Source organism: Aquarana catesbeiana, linkage group LG12 (assembly GCF_042186555.1).
Source record: "Aquarana catesbeiana isolate 2022-GZ linkage group LG12, ASM4218655v1, whole genome shotgun sequence".
NCBI lineage: Eukaryota > Metazoa > Chordata > Amphibia > Anura > Ranidae > Aquarana > Aquarana catesbeiana.
Window position 1 is genome coordinate 30,417,296 of NC_133335.1, and position 16,701 is coordinate 30,433,996.

General features: G+C 44.0%; 1 protein-coding gene across 2 annotated transcripts in view; it reads right to left on the reverse strand.

Moving 5' to 3' along the window:
* Positions 1-16,701, reverse strand: part of CDH4 (cadherin 4) — a 1,105,063-nt gene that overhangs the window by 53,106 nt on the left and 1,035,256 nt on the right. For both annotated transcript variants that reach the window (XM_073607535.1, XM_073607534.1), the window contains 2 exons: positions 7,729-7,914; positions 2,919-3,172 (listed from right to left, as the gene is read on the reverse strand). In XM_073607535.1, coding sequence (XP_073463636.1) covers positions 2,919-3,172; positions 7,729-7,914 — 440 coding nt within the window. The remainder of the gene's footprint in view (positions 1-2,918; positions 3,173-7,728; positions 7,915-16,701) is intronic.

Here is a 16,701-nt window from a genome sequence, read left to right on the forward strand (position 1 = left end):
AGCTGAGGGAGTCAATGGTGGAGAAGATCTGGGTGTTCTGGTAGATCATTGGCTTTATAATGGCATGCAATGCCAAGCTGCAGGTTCCAAAGCGAGCAAAATCCTTTCTTGTACTAAGAGGGAAATGGATAACAGAGAGAGAGATATCAGATCAGTGTTGGGCACCAGTTCCCAAAAAAGTATAATGGATAACTGGAGAAAGTGCAGAGAAGGGCAACCAAACTGATAAGAGGCATGGAGGAGCTCAGCTATGAGGAAAGATTAGAGGAACTGAATTTATTCTCTTGAGGGGAGGAGAATAAGGGGGACATGATCAATATGTACAAATATAGAAAGGGGTCCATATAGTGAACACGGTGTTGAGATATTCACTTCACAGAGGACAAGGGGGCACTTCTACATCTGGAGGAAAAGAGATTTAATCTTCAAATATAGAAAGGTTTCTTCACAGTAAAAGCTGTGAAAATGTGGAATAGACGCCCTCAAGAGCTGGTTCTGCAAACTCAGTAGATTGCTTTAACCACTTGCTGCCCGCCCGCTGTCATATGACGGTGGGACGGTGCAGCTGTTCTGGACCGCCGTCATATGACGGCGCAGCCTTCCAGGCAGCCCAGCCGCATCGCTCGGGTCCCGGTGCACGTGCCCGGCGGCCACGATGTCCGCCGGGCACCCGCGATTGCCCGGTAACCGAGCAGGACCGTGGATCTGTGTGTGTAAACACACAGATCCACGTCTTGTCAGATGGGAGGAGACCGATGGTGTGTTCCTTGTACAGAGGAACACCGATCGGTCTCCTCCCCTTGTGAATCCCCTCCCCCACAGTTAGAATTACTCCCTAGCAACACATTAACCCCTACAGCGCCCCCTCCTGGTTAACCCCTTCATTGCCAGTCACATTTATACAGTAATCAATGCATTTTTATAGCACGGATCGCTGTATAAATGTGAATGGTCCCAAAAATGTGTCAAAATTGTCCGATGTGTCCGCCGCAATATCACAGTCGTGATAAAAATCGCAGATCGCCGCCATTACTAGTAAAAAAAAAAAATAATAATAAAAATGCTATAAATCTATCCCCTTATTTTGTAGACGCTATAACTTTTGCGCAAACCAATAAATATACGCTTATTGCGATATTTTTTACCAAAAATATGTAGAAGAATATGTATCTGCCTAAAATGAGGAAAAAAATTTGTTTAAAAAAAAATTTGGATACTTATAGCAAAAAGTAAAAAATATTGTGTTTTTTCAAACTTGTCACTCTTGTTTTGTTTATAGCACAAGAAATAAAAAACGCAGGGGTGATCAAATACCACCAAAAGAAAGCTCTATTAGTGGGGAAAAAAAATGATAAAAATTTCATTTGGGTACAGTGTAGTATGACCGCGCAATTGTTATTCGAAGTGCGACAGCGCTGAAAGCTGAAAATTGGCTTGGGCAGGAAGGGGGTGAAAATGCCCTGTATGGAAGTAGTTAAAAAAGGTCTGGGTTCTTTCCTAAACGTGCATAATATAACTGGATACTAATATTTATAGGTAAAGTTGATCCAGGGAATATCAGGTTGCCTCTCGGGGGGAACAGGAAGGAATTTCTTTCTCCTGCTGGAGCAAATTGGAACATGCTTTATTGGGGCTTTTTGCCTTCCTTTGGATCAACTGTGGGTATAAGATTGTGTGTATAGGATTGTATTTTTTTCCCCCTTCTGTTGGTTGAACTAGATGGACTTGTGTCTTTTTTCAACCAGGCTAAAAATGTAACAGAAATAAAATGACATTCGCCCAATCAGGATGATTCTAGCTACTTCAGGGGAAGGTCTTCAGTCTGTAGAAAGCCCCACCCATTTCTATGCTATTTCCTGCCAGAATGTCGAGTAGTGAGACATTTGCTCATCTTTGAAAGGCTTGAACGTTGCAAAGACTTGCAGTAATCCTAATGGAGCTTGCCTTGCAAAAGCTTAAGTTTATTCTTTTTTCCACTGAAAATGGTTGACTATTGTTCGTGAAGAGTTTTATATATATACGATAATGATCACTTCTCATTGGAAATGCCTATTGCCAGGTATCTGCAAGCAATGCTCAAGCTGGTCATGTTACTTGCTTTCATTGAAATGTGTAGGGCAGGACTTTTTTTTTTTTCTTTTTTAACCAGGTCTTTAATTGGGTGAAATATAATACCTGCTGAAAATGTGAATCCTAGACAAGATGCCAAATGTTTTCGAACCCTCAGAAATGAAAGATCTTTCCTACCTAAGAAAGATTAGATCCATTGTATTGATCAAGATATCATTATCCCCAGTCTATTTGTAGATAACACCTTCTTTAACATTAAACCACCACGCAGTGCTGCACAGGAAATAAGTATTGTAGCTTCTCCCCTTTTTTCGAATAATATACTTTTTTTTTTTTTTTTTATCAGTTTCAAACTTGTGGGTTGAAGCCCAATCTCTTTTTTTGCACATTATCATTGTAAGGCTAGAAATGCTGAACTAAAGTCAGGTGGTAAAGTCACAGTCTAAAATACATATTTCAGCTATCCTCCCTGCCAAAATGTTTGTTGTTCTATTCAATCAACCTGGATTAACTGGACTAAACGAGGTCCTTTTTATTGGTCTTAAGTGGACCTATCACTTCACATAAGTCAACCCGGCACACATTCCCGAGCTCCAGACTAGATCATGTGGCTCAGTCATTAATGCAAGAGAGTCTACTGTTCTTAATCAGTTATGAGACAAGAGTATTTAACTACGCTGCCCTTATGTTCAAAGACAATTACAAATGTTAACATAACAGCAGGAGTTTTTTTTGTTACAGTCACACTATATCTAGCTATTATATCTGAAATCAAAATAAAAAAAAAAGAGCACAGTTCTTTAAATACGTGGATGGCTGGCACCATGTTAAGGCGTTCTGTATCATACCGTAGAGCTTGCTGCAAGGAGCGGTCAGGATCCACGGCAGAAAAGGTGGTCAGCAGTTTCCCAGCCGGCTCTCCCTCCAGTTGTCTGATTGGGTCATTTCGGTTGGGAAAGTAAGGGGCTTCGTTTACGTCCACTATGGAGATGGTCACCGCAGATGTAGATTGGAGAGACATTTGGATCCCAGTGGCCAGAGGTGCTTGATTGGTCACCATAATGTTTAGTAAAAAGCCCTTGTTCGTCTCAAAGTCCACTGGCTGAAAGGGAAGATATGTGACATATAATATAATATATTATAAATATAATAAATGGTAAAAAAACACCCAGACTCATGGTGATGTCTAGCTCATTCCTAAATGGAACTGGATACTAACATTTATGGGTGATAACACCAGGGATAGTTGATTCAGGGGGATCAGGAAGAATTTTTTCCCCCCTTCTAAAGCAAATTGGATCATGCTTTAATGGGTTTTTTCAATCTAGAAACAGTGATTATGTGCAATATATATATATATATATATATATATATATATATATATATATATATATATATATATATATATATGTTAGAAGGCTGGCCATTGGCTAGCCTGTATTTGTAGGCGGAGTCGGGGCCTTATAATCCGCCCTCCTCCCCTACGTACTTGTCGGCTAGCATTTCTGGGTTCCCTCTCTCCCATTCCCCTTTTTTTCCATATTTCATACTCAGGGTATGCCCTCTTTTAAGCTTACTCTCACGGGCGACCATGGCACACCTCAGGTCGCCATAGTTGGGGTTACGTCTCCTCCAGTATCCTGACTCTGACTACAAATATATATATATATATATATATATATATATATATATATATATATATATATATATATATATATATACACAGTAAAACCTTGGTTTAAGAGTAACTTGGTTTGAGAGCATTTTGCAAGACAAGCAAATTTTTTAAATCAATTTTGACTTGACATACAAGCGATGTCTTGATATACAAATAGCGTCATATCACAACTGAGTATAAAAGAGAAGAGAGGCGCCTCTAAGGGTCGGTTCACACTGAGGCAGCACGACTTGCAGCGCGACTGCCTCAGGCGATCCAGGACACAACAGCGGCGACTTGCAAAACCACTTCTGTATAGAAGTCAATGCAAGTCGCCCCCAAAGTAGTACAGGAACCTTTTTCTAAGTCGGAGCGACTTGCGTCACTCCGATTAGAACGGTTCCACTGCACAGAACAAGACGCTACTTGTCAGGCGGCTAGGTCGCCTGACAAGTCGCCCCAGTGTGAACCAAGGCTAAGTGTAGCAATATGGTTACATTTAATGAAGTTACAACATTTAGCAACATATCGCTACACTTAGAGGCGCCTCTCTTCTCTTTTATACTCTGGAGCTCCTGCTGGATTTTGCTTCTAATCCCCTTGTGGAGGCTTCCATTTGTGGACGGACATTTTATGGTTACACAACCTATCACATCGCTATAATCTTTTTATATGGACTATAAACTGAAGGACCTATGAATAAATGGTTGTGGAACGAATCATCTGAGTTTCCATTATTTCTTATGGGGAAATTTGCTTTGATATACAAGTGCTTTGGATTACAAGAATGTTTCTGGAACGAATTATGCTCGCAATCCAAGGTTTTACTGTATATATATATATATATATATATATATATATATATATATATACACACACACACACACACACACAAACATATACATACACAAAATATTACCAAAAGTATTGGGACGCCTGTCTTTACACGCACATGAACTTTAATAGCGTCCCAGTCTAATGCCCCGTACACACGATCGGATTTTCCGACGGAAAATGTGTGATAGGACCTTGTTGTTGGAAATTCCGACCGTGTGTGGGCTCCATCACACATTTTCCATCGGATTTTCTGACACACAAAGTTTAGGAGCAGGCTATAAAATTTTCCGACAACAAAATCCGTTGTCGGAAATTCCGATCGTGTGTACACAAATCTGACGAACAAAGTGCCACACATGCTCAGAATAAATTAAGAGATGAAAGCTATTGGCCACTGCCCCGTTTATAGTCCCGACGTACGTGTTTTACGTCACCGCGTTCAGAATGATCGGATTTTCCGACAACTTTGTGTGACCGTGTGTATGCAAGACAAGTTTGAGCCAACATCCGTCGGAAAAAATCCATGGATTTTGTTGTCGGAATGTCTGATCAATGTCCGACCGTGTGTACGGGGCATTAGTCTGTAGGGTTCAACATTGAGTTGGCCCACCCTTTGCAGCTATAACAGCAGAAGAAAATCCCACCAGCCGCCACTGGTTGTCATCATCAGGAAACACACCCTGAGAGGTACTGTGCCGCCATCACTGGACTGAATGTATAGCGGCAAAGAATCTGTAGAAAATCAGCAGCACTCAGATGCAACAAAACATGAAAAAAGGCAAAAACTATTTTCTAAAAACAAAAAAATGACTATTGTTTATGATACACATTGCTTTTGCAAATGAAACATCATTGCGTTATGGTTAGCTACATCCTAATGTTACCGATTTGGTAATATAGGTAAACCTATCTATGAAAGGATATGTGGCCTATCTGTAATGGCTTGCATACACTGCCTAACATTTCACTCTTATGCCCCGTACACACGGTCGGACTTTGTTCGGACATTCCGACAACAAAATCCTAGGATTTTTTCCGACGAATGTCGGCTCAAACTTGTCTAGCATACACACGGTCACACAAAGTTGTCGGAAAATCCGATCGTTCTGGACGCGGTGACGTAAAACACGTACGTCGGGACTATAAACGGGGCAGTGGCCAATAGCTTTCGTCTCTTTATTTATTCTGAGCATGCGTAGCACTTTGTGCGTCGGATTTGTGTACACACGATCGGAATTTAACCGATCGGATTTTGTTGTCGGAAAATTTTATAGCCTGCTCTCAAACTTTGTGTCGGAAATTCCCACGGAAAAAGTCCGATGGAGCCCACACACGGTCGGAATTTCCGACAACACAATCCGATCGCAGTTTTTCCGTCGGGAAATCCGACCGTGTGTACGGGGCATAAGACAAACTCCTCCAGACACAGCAGTCCTATCTTCTTTTTCATTAATGGAACTTCAATCCAAAAGATTTTGCTTTGTTTTGGACAGAGTGAAAAAGATTTCTGACCTCTGTCGGGTCTTTGGTGCTGTGTATTCACCTATGTGGGAGTTACTCATGAATTCCTGTCTGGGAGACAAGGCTTCCTAATGTGTAGACAGGCACATCGTATATGAACTGTATAAAGGGACCATCATCTCCTTTATTTGTGGACTGCTGAGCTTTAAGTGGTCACCACCCTCACTGGTGTAATATACACTCCCCGGCCACTTTATTAGGTACACCTGTTCAATTGCTTGGTAACAGAAATTGCTAATCAGCCAATCACAATGCATTTAGGCATCTAGACGTGGTGAAGACAACTTGCTGAAGTTCAAACTTGGGGAATTTGGGTGACTTTGAACATGGCATGGTTGTTGGTGCCAGACGGGTTAGTCTGAGTGCCAGTTCACACCAGACACAGTTCCGTTCAGTTCCGTGCGCTTTTTTTCTGCACTAAAAATGCATGCACGGTGTTTTCCATGTATTCCAATGGCTCTAGTTCACACCATGCAGTCAGTTTCTGGTTAGTTTCTGCACCGGAAACTGACTGCATGGTGTGAACTAGAGCCATTGGAATACATGGAAAACACTGTGCATGCATTTTTAGTGCAGAAAAAAAGCGCACGGAACTGAACGGCACTGCGTCTGGTGTGAACTAGCACTGAGTATTTCAAAAATTGCTGATTTCCTGGGATTTTCACGCACAACCATCTCTGGGGTTTACAGAGAATGGTCCGGAAAAGAGAAAATATCCAGTGAGCGGCAGTTGTGTGGATGAAAATGTCTTGCTCGTGTCAGAGATCAGAGTAGAATGGGCAGACTGGTTTGAGATGATAGAAAGGCAACAGAAACTCAAATAACCACTCGTTACAACCAAGGTATGCAGAATACCATCTCTGAACGCGCATGGCATTGAACCTTGAAGCAGATGGGCTACAGTAGCAGAAGACCACACCGGGTGCCACTCCTGTCAGCTAAGAACAGGAAATTGAGGCTACAATTCACACAGGATCACCAAAATTGCACAATAGAAGATTAGAAAAATGTTGCCCAGTCTGATGAGTCTGGATTTCAGCTGTGACATTCAGATGGTAGGGTCAGAATTTGGTGTAAATAACATGAAAGCATGGATCCATCCTGCCTTGTATCAATGGTTCAGGCTGGGGGTGTTGGTGTAATGGTGGGGGGGATATTTTCTTGGCACACTTTGGGCCCCTTAGTACCTATTGACCATCGTTTAAATGCCACGACCTACCTGAGTATTGTTGCTGACCATGTCCATCCCTTTATGACTACAGTGTCCCCATCTTCTGATGGCTCCTTCCAGCAGGATAATGCACCATGTCACAAAGCTCAGATCATCTCACCACTGGACAATGAGGTCTCTGTACTCTAATGGCCTCCACACTCACCACATCTCATCTAATAGAGCACCTTTGGGATGTGGTGGAACGGGAGATTCACATAATGGATGTGCAGCCGACAAATCTGCAGCAACTGCGTGATGCTATCATGTCACTATGGACCAAAATCTCTGAGGAGTTTCCAACACCTTGTTAAAACTATGCCATGAAGAATAAAGGCAGTTCTGAAGGCATAAGAGGGTCCAACCCGGTACTAGCAAGATGTACCTAATACAGTGGCCGGTGATTATAATCTCATCACATCTGGCAACCTACCTTCACCACAGTGACGATGCCATCGTTGGTGACGGGGTCAGTTTTGACAGCAAAGTGGCCAACAGGATCACCGCTGATGATTTTGTATATGGCGTACCAGTTGGGCGTATACGGCTGGTCCCGGTCTACCACGGTCAGGTTGGCCACAGCGGCTTCGATACGATTTTCCGGAACCTCACCGGTGTACTGTGCAGACATAGAGAACATGAATACAATTAGCATTGCTGAGTAGGGCAGAAGAGCCTCAGCCAATGAAAAATCCTAAATCTCTACAGATTGCAAATACCTCTACTAGGCCTGGATTATGTTGGACAGGTTCTTAACCACTTAAAGACCGGAAGATTTCCCCCCTTATTAATGACCAGGACATTTTTTACGATATGGCACTGTGTCGCTTTAACTGACAATTGCGCGGTCGTGCGATGATGTACCCAAACAAAATTGACGTCCTTTTTTCCCCTTTTTTCTTTTGGTGGTATTTGATCACCTCTGCGTTTTTTATTTTTTGCGCTATAAACAAAAAAGGCCCGACAATTTTGAAAAAAAAAAAAAAACTATATTTTTTTTCCTTTTTGCTACTCCCCCCCAAGAACATATTTCTTCATCAGTTTAGGCCATTATGTATTCTCCTACATATTTTTGGTAAAAAAAAAAAAAAAAAAAAATCGCAAAAAGCGTATATTGATTGGTTTGCGCAAAATTTATAGCGTCTACATAATAGGGGATATATTTATGGCATTTATATATTTTTAAAAATTTTTTTTACTAGTAATGGCGGCGATCTGTGATTTTTAGCAGGACTGCGACATTGCGGCGGACAGATCGGACACTTGTGACACTTATTTGGGACCATTGACATTTATACAGTGATCAGAGCTATAAAAATGCACTGGTTACTGTGTAAATGTCACTGGCAGGGAAGGGGTTAACACTAGGGGGGCGATCAAGGGGTTAAATGTGTTCCCTCGTGAGTGTTTCTAACTGTGGGAGGATGGGACTGACTGGAGGAGGAGACATATCGATGTTCGTAATTACTACGAACAGCAGATCTGTCTCATCTCTCCTGTCAGAACGAGGATTTGTGCGTTTACATCTCGTGACCGCAATCGCGGGTGGCTGGTGGCGATCGCGCTCGCTGGCCACACGCATCGGTTCCCTCCCCCCGCAGCACCTGCTATGGCTCTTGAAAGGATCTGATGCACGGATACTTCGATTCGCGGGAACTAACCACTTCGCTGACGTATATGTGCATGAGCTGGTTAGCAAGTGGTTAAAAACCTCAGACATGAAATATGAACAAAGCCTAACCCTCTATAGTGTGTACTTGTCTCAATTCAGAGCACTAAGTCTCATTTCTGTCTGCCGCTTCATTTCTCTGCTATAAGCATGAGAGGAGTTTTCCTGACACTAATAAAAAAGATGATGGGGAGGGAGCTCCAGCACACAGCCTGTGATTGACAGCCCCAGCTCTGTTCCTGTGTGAAGGAGGAGGGAGTCCCTTCCCTCCAATCATCTCTCAGAGTTCACCTCTCTGATGTAACCTCAGCTCTCCACCCCCTGCTTTTCATAGAGATCCTGTGTAAATTCTGCACTTTGAATGGATGTAGGGGAAAGACGGCTGTAGATAAACAGGTACAACAACAAGTGCATCTCTGTGTATTAATTGAGGCTAGTCACTTCACTGGTTATATGTGAGGGTTTACAACCACTTTAACAGGAGTTCCTGTCACAGTGAGCTCCTGGGAATCAATGGCATCCTTCTGTGCCAGTTGATAGGCTTAGCTGTGACAGGCAACAGCTACACCAAGAGTGGTCTATGGCTACTTCTTCAGAAGATTACCTTCACAGCTAAGCCTCAGGAAAACCTAAATAAACAGATGAATACATACATGAAGGCTGGGATTTGTAGTTCTGTTTATTCAGACACCTGCTCACTTTCCCAGGGCCATCTTAATAGCACCATGGGCCCCTGGCCAAGGTAATGCACTGGGGCCCAAATTTACGCACCTACTCTCTAGAATTAGTTGATAGAATTAAACATATATTTATTAGTACTTTCAATAAAATCGATTTTAAACAATATAAAAAGCATTTGAAAAGCATTTGACAAATCAAAGACTAATCAACACAAAGGGCACAGTACAGGGGTGGAGGCAGAAGAGCAGAGTACAGGGGCGGAGGCAGAAGGGCACAGTACAGGGGCGGAGGCAGAAGGGCACAGTACAAGGGAGAAGGTAGAAGGGCACAGTACAGGGGTGGAGGCAGAAGGGCACAGTACAGGGGTGGAGGCAGAAGGGCACAGTACAGGGGTGGAGGCAGAAGGGCACAGTACAGGGGTGGAGGCAGAAGGGCACAATACAGGGGTGGAGGCAGAAGGGCACAATACAGGGGTGGAGGCAGAAGGGCACAGTACAGGGGTGGAGGCAGAAAGGCACAGTACAGGGGTGGAGGCAGAAGGACACAGTACAGGGATGGAGGCAGAAGGACACAGTACAGGGGAGGAGGCAGAAGGACACAGTACAGGGGAGGAGGCAGAAGGGCACAGTACAGGGGTGGAGGCAGAAGGGCACAGTACAGGGGTGGAGGCAGAAGGGCACAATACAGGGGTGGAGGCAGAAGGGCACAGTACAGGGGTGGAGGCAGAAGGGCACAGTACAGGGGAGGAGGCAGAAGGGCACAGTACAGGGATGGAGGCAGAAGGACACAGTACAGGGCTGGAGGTAGAAGGGCACAGTACAGGGGAGGAGGCAGAAGGACACAGTACAGGGATGGAGGCAGAAGGACACAGTACAGGGATGGAGGCAGAAGGACACAGTACAGGGATGGAGGCAGAAGGACACAGTACAGGGATGGAGGCAGAAGGGCACAGTACAGGGGAGGAGGCAGAAGGACACAGTACAGGGCTGGAGGTAGAAGGGCACAGTACAGGGGAGGAGGCAGAAGGACACAGTACAGGGATGGAGGCAGAAGGACACAGTACAGGGATGGAGGCAGAAGGACACAGTACAGGGATGGAGGCAGAAGGACACAGTACAGGGATGGAGGCAGAAGGACACAGTACAGGGATGGAGGCAGAAGGGCACAGTACAGGGGAGGAGGCAGAAGGACACAGTACAGGGATGGAGGCAGAAGGACACAGTACAGGGATGGAGGCAGAAGGACACAGTACAGGGGAGGAGGCAGAAGGGCACAGTACAGGGGCGGAGGCAGAAGGGCACAATACAGGAGTGGAGGCAGAAGGGCACAATACAGGGGTGGAGGCAGAAGGGCACAGTACAGGAGTGGAGGCAGAAGGGCACAGTACAGGGGTGGAGGCAGAAGGGCACAGTACAGGGGCTCAGGAGGGCACAATACTAGGATCGGGAATGCACAGCACAAGTTCCAGGATGCTGCTCAGGAAATGGCCATCCTGGGACAGTTTAGTAAAAAGCTTGACTGGTCTGGCAAATCCGGGACAGTTGGTATATATGATGTAATGCAAGACTATCATCGGGCCCCCTATGCATCTGGGGCCCCTGGGCAGTGCCCAGGGGTGCCCATGCATTAAGACAGCCCTGCACTTTCCTCCACTCCATCCATATTCATAATCTCTCCATTTGTATTGCCTCCAATATGGATAATCCCCCCCATTCAAATGTCTCTTGTATTGGCATCATCATTTAGAATGCTGGCAAGCTCACACACATACAAATGCATGTCAGTTAACAGGTTGCAACCCCATAAATACAAACATTGGGTGCATCCATTGGAGACAGGTACTCTTATTTCATTAATTTAGCCCCTTTAGCTGGTGGGCCACATTACAGGATCCGTTGCCTGTACTTTTGTCCATTCAGTGTAACAAAGCGAGACAAAGGGGAACGCTCAAAGGAACAATAATAAAGTAAATGCATTTACAAAGCAGATGGGGAAGTAAAAGCTTTTATACACAGGCTAGCAGTTAACATTCCCTTGGCCTTTGCAACAACTCCGCAAAGAACAATATATAGAGTAAATAGGCCATAGACATCATTGTACTAAAAGTCCTTTCATTTAGTTCTACTTTGTAGGAAAATACATATTATCCCAGCTCACTTTGTTTAACATCAAACGTTTTTTTTTTTCTTAAACCTATAAAATATCATTCTAGAATTGTCAGGATTTGAGGAGTTCCGTCAGGTCAAAAGATGAGACTATGAATGTGCTTCCCAGTACTCTGCAGTCTGATGGGAATCCTAAATGAATCTCCATACTGAGGATTATACCAATGATACCAATGATAGGGAGATCAGGCATAGAAGTGGTAGACATAGGAAAGGAGCAGGTTGCATGAAATGTACCCCCCGAATCACCATGACACAAATATGGCAAACGCCAATGAGACAAGTTTCTAGTAGACATGGCTCCCATGACTTTGGTTCTTCTACCAAGAAGAATCCATATTGGTGCAGTCATCAGCGCCCGCTCTTGCTCTTGGTCTCTTGCTTCACTACACCTTTTTGCACATGGCACCACCTCCCACCTATCTCATCTTGTCTACTTGGATCCAGCTAGGTAGTGTGTTTAGATGTAGCAAGATCACAGCCTTCCGATCGAACCCAAAGGCCCAAATGCAGGGAATAGCAGGCGCATGGGACACATTCTATCAAGTGAAAAAGAAATAGCATTCTTTTCATAAAAAAAAGATGTTAGAATATGATTCTGACATTGATCTGGTCCCATGCTGGTAGGGTTATAACCCCTGTCAGATTTTTTTTTCGCCATCTCTGTCCCATTGCATAGATTTCCCTGCACTTCCTGTCCTATAGCCAAACAGGAAGTGAGAGGAAATCCTTGCAAATTAAAGGATATGTAAAGCTTCATTTAAAAAAATTAAAATAAATAACAAACATGTCATACTTACCTCTTCTGTGAAGTTGTTTTTGAACAGAGAGGCCCCGATCCTCCTTTTCTGGGGTACCCCAGCGGCGCTCCTGGCTCCTCCTATTCTCGAGTGCCCCGTTGGAGAGCCGCTCTCCCTCAGGGGCACTCAGACAGCAGGATGGCTCATCCTGGCTCCTCCTCTTCTCGAGTGCCCCGTTGTAGAGCCGCTCTCCCTCAGGGGCACTCAGACAGCAGGATTCGGCCCCACCCCCGGCTGGATTGGATTTGATTGACAGCAGTGGGAGCCAATTCCTGCACTGTTATCAATCTATCCAATCAGGGCCTGAGACACCGGCTGGGGCTGCTGGGCTCGTCCCCGTCGCTGGAAAGACCGGGTTCAGGTAAGTAAAAGGGGGGCTCTGGGAGGGGCTGCTGCATCACAGGAGGTTTTTCACCTTAATGCATAGAATACATTAAGGTGAAAAACCTTGAGGGTTTACAACCCCTTGAAGGGAATTCATTGGGGGCCCCACGGGTCACCAGAACTAGTGTACTAAAATTTCCTCTCTATTAATTTTCTGGGGACAACCCAAAATGTGGGATTTTGTTTTACCTTCACTTTCAATGATAATGGTAAACAGGACAAATAGAGAGAGTGAATCTCTCTAACGGGGACAAAGACAGCAAAAAAAACTGACAGTGTTCTAATCCCTCTCCACTCCATCCAAAACTAAAACAATGTTTTTGCCTTTAGCTATACTTTAAGTCCTTTGGTGATTTCTGGTGTTTTTGTAATTTTGTGAAAATTAATAAAAATTAAAAAAAAAAAAAAAAAGTATGCTCCTCATTCTATCCTTCAAAATGTTACTTGTTGTTCCTTTCCAGTCTTTAGATGTGGTGTCTGTATTAGATTTCTTTTTTTCAGGTGAAGTACATGTTCATTTTTCAACAAGTACAGAAAATACATTATATTATCTAAAGTATTGGGACGCCAAATACTCTGCGCCCCGAGGACAATCTGAAACAAGCCAATTAGAGCTCAGCCTCAGATCACATGCTTTTCAAAAGTTTACGGACCTAATAGACACCCATTAGTCCGGTGCCCCGCACAGTGCACACACATATGAACAAAATACTGGTTTTATTTTTTTATTTTTCTAATAAATGATAATATGACTAACAGTTTTTAACATGTTAAAGTAACTTTCTTCTTTGGCAAACTAACTTTGGGTGGGGGCAGGGCCCCTGCGCCCCTTATGGACCGGCTTCCACTGACCCAAATTCCAACGTCTTAGCCGTGGGGTGGATGTAATCTGCATTGAGCGTTGTGTTCTCTTTTCTCCATAGATAAGAGAATGATCAGCGCTCGTTTGCACAGAGACTTTCCAGCACGTTCCGCCCATTGAAAGTGTTGCTTATCGCCTGTACAATACTTTACAAAAAAGAGCTTGACTTTAGAAACTTAAAAACTAACTGGGTGATTGCAGGCTGCAGTCTGGCTGTGACGGCACACACAAATCTCTAATCTGCTCCCTGTTCTTCTCCTACTGCAAAATCCCCGATACCATCACCTTGTTAGGAAGACAAATTGGGAATTTATCCAGAATTGGATCTGCCGCGCTCCCCTGTGACTGATGTAGCCGGTGTCGGACTGACCTTTAACATCTGTTGTGCTTCACAATACCTGATCGTATCACCAATGAGCCGCCAGCGATAAGAGGAGAGCAGAACTTGTTACGCTCTGCCTGGGTTGTGCGATTACTCTCTCTGCTCTGCACTCCACTTACAACATTTCATGCACTGCAGTGAGAGTGGATTAGCAGCACGAGCCCCGGAGACCTCATCGTCCTAAATTTCATCTGTTAGTAAAGTGCAAAAAGGAAAATGGTAAGCTCTCTGGGATAAACGGTTCTTAAAGTGATCTTCCACTTTTGCAGTCAAATTTGAGAAACTTCCATTATACAGTATCTCACAAAAGTGAGTACACCCCTCGCATTTTTGTAAGTATTTTATTGCATCTTTTTATGTGACAACACTGAAGAAATGACACTTTGCTACAATGTAAAGTAGTGAGTGTACAGCTTGTATAACAGTGTAAATTTGCTGTCCCCTCAAAATAACTCAACACACAGCCATTAATGTCTAAACCGCTGGCAACAAAAGTGAGTACACCCCTAAGTGAAAATGTCCAAATTGGGCCCAATTAGCCATTTTCGTTCCCTGGTGTCATGTGACTCGTTAGTGTTACAAGGTCTCAGGTGTGAATGGGGACCAGGTGTGTTTAATTTGGTGTTATCGCTCTCACTCTCTCATACTGGTCACTGGAAGTTCAACATGGCACCTCATGGCAAAGAACTCTCTGAGGATCTGAAAAAAAGAATTGTTGCTCTACATAAAGATGGCCTAGGCTATAAGAAGATTGCCAAGACCCTGAAACTGAGCTGCAGTACGGTGGCCAAGACCATACAGCAGTTTAACAGGACAGGTTCCACTCAGAACAGGCCTCGCCATGGTCGACCAAAGAAGTTGAGTGCACGTGCTCAGCGTCATATCCAGAGGTTGTCTTTGGGAAATAGACATATGAGTGCTGCCAGCATTGCTGCAGAGGTTGAAGGGGTGGGGGGTCAGCCTGTCAGTGCTCAGACCATACGCCGCACACTGCATCAAATTGGTCTGCATGGCTGTCGTCCCAGAAGGAAGCCTCTTCTAAAGATGATGCACAAGAAAACTGACAGACAGTTTGCTGAAGACAAGCAGACTAAGGACATGGATTACTGGAACCATGTCCTGTGGTCTGATGAGACCAAGATAAACTTATTTGGTTCAGATGGTGTCAAGCGTGTGTGGCGGCAACCAGGTGAGAAGTACAAAGACAAGTGTGTCTTGCCTACAGTCAAGCATGGTGGTGGGAGTGTTATGGTCTGGGGCTGCATGAGTGCTGCCGGCACTGGGGAGCTACAGTTCATTGAGGGAACCATGAATGCCAACATGTACTGTTGTGTGAACGGAGCTTTACATAAACTATGTAGGATAAGGATCTACCTAAACTACTGTATATATTCAGTCTGAATCCTATCAGGCAGGCCATTGCACTACATAGGTGTGGGGAGATCTAAGAGAAATTGTAGAGTCCTGCCTATGTCCAAAACTGGTTTAAGGTTCACTGACAGCAGACCTTTCCCCCCCTCTGTATGCTGATATGAATTCACCTTATCGTCAATAGTTAAACATTTTTTGCAATGACTGTTTTTCCATTTCCTAGTTGAGTGAGGCACTGGTGGTGTCACCTTGGTCTTACAGCTGCATCTTGGGAACTTCCTGTTACATGTTTCAGGAGGCAGACTGAGAGTCCTAGGCAGAGTTCCAGGAAGTAAAGGGAGACGGATTAATCTGCCCTTAGTAAAAATGGCTACCACAAGAAAATAGGAAGGAAAAGAAAAATATGTTTGGAGCCAGCAGTGCACGTTAGTTGCAGTCATGTGCACTGCTCTATGCACACCACAAATCTCACTTGGCCTACGTCAAACACAACCAATCTGCTCCCGTCCCTATGTGTCTGATATTAGGGACAATAACCCACAAACTATACAGTAAATAGAAATAAAAGCTTCCATAAATATATATATAATGTGCTTTGAAGTGTTATATAACACATACAATTTACTATGCATATAGTAAAGCAAAACACCAGTGAGATCAATATGAGGACAGAAAATTACAGCAGCATGGTGTAAAATCAAGGCAGGGTATTGATCTCATGTTATATGTCAGGACTGTTTCATCCTCCATGCTACTGATTACTCACAGAGAGATCACGTTAATTAAACATTATCAGGACATCACACTGTGACCAGAATTGCAAAGATCACAGCAGCCGGATGGTTCCAATCTTTCCTTAGTTAGGACCTGAATTCCACTGTCCTTCCTTACTCTCCTAACTAGAAACAGATTAGGGGAGCAGTTTTGTCCCCCCTCCCTTCAACTGACATTGAGAAGGAGGGCAATAAGCACAGAGCAGTCCCCCATTTGCATCGTCTGTACTGGCACAACCCCATCAGACTAGAGTTGCCACATCATCCCTTTAAACCCGAACACATATGAATTACACAGGTTCTGAGGCTAATTTAATGC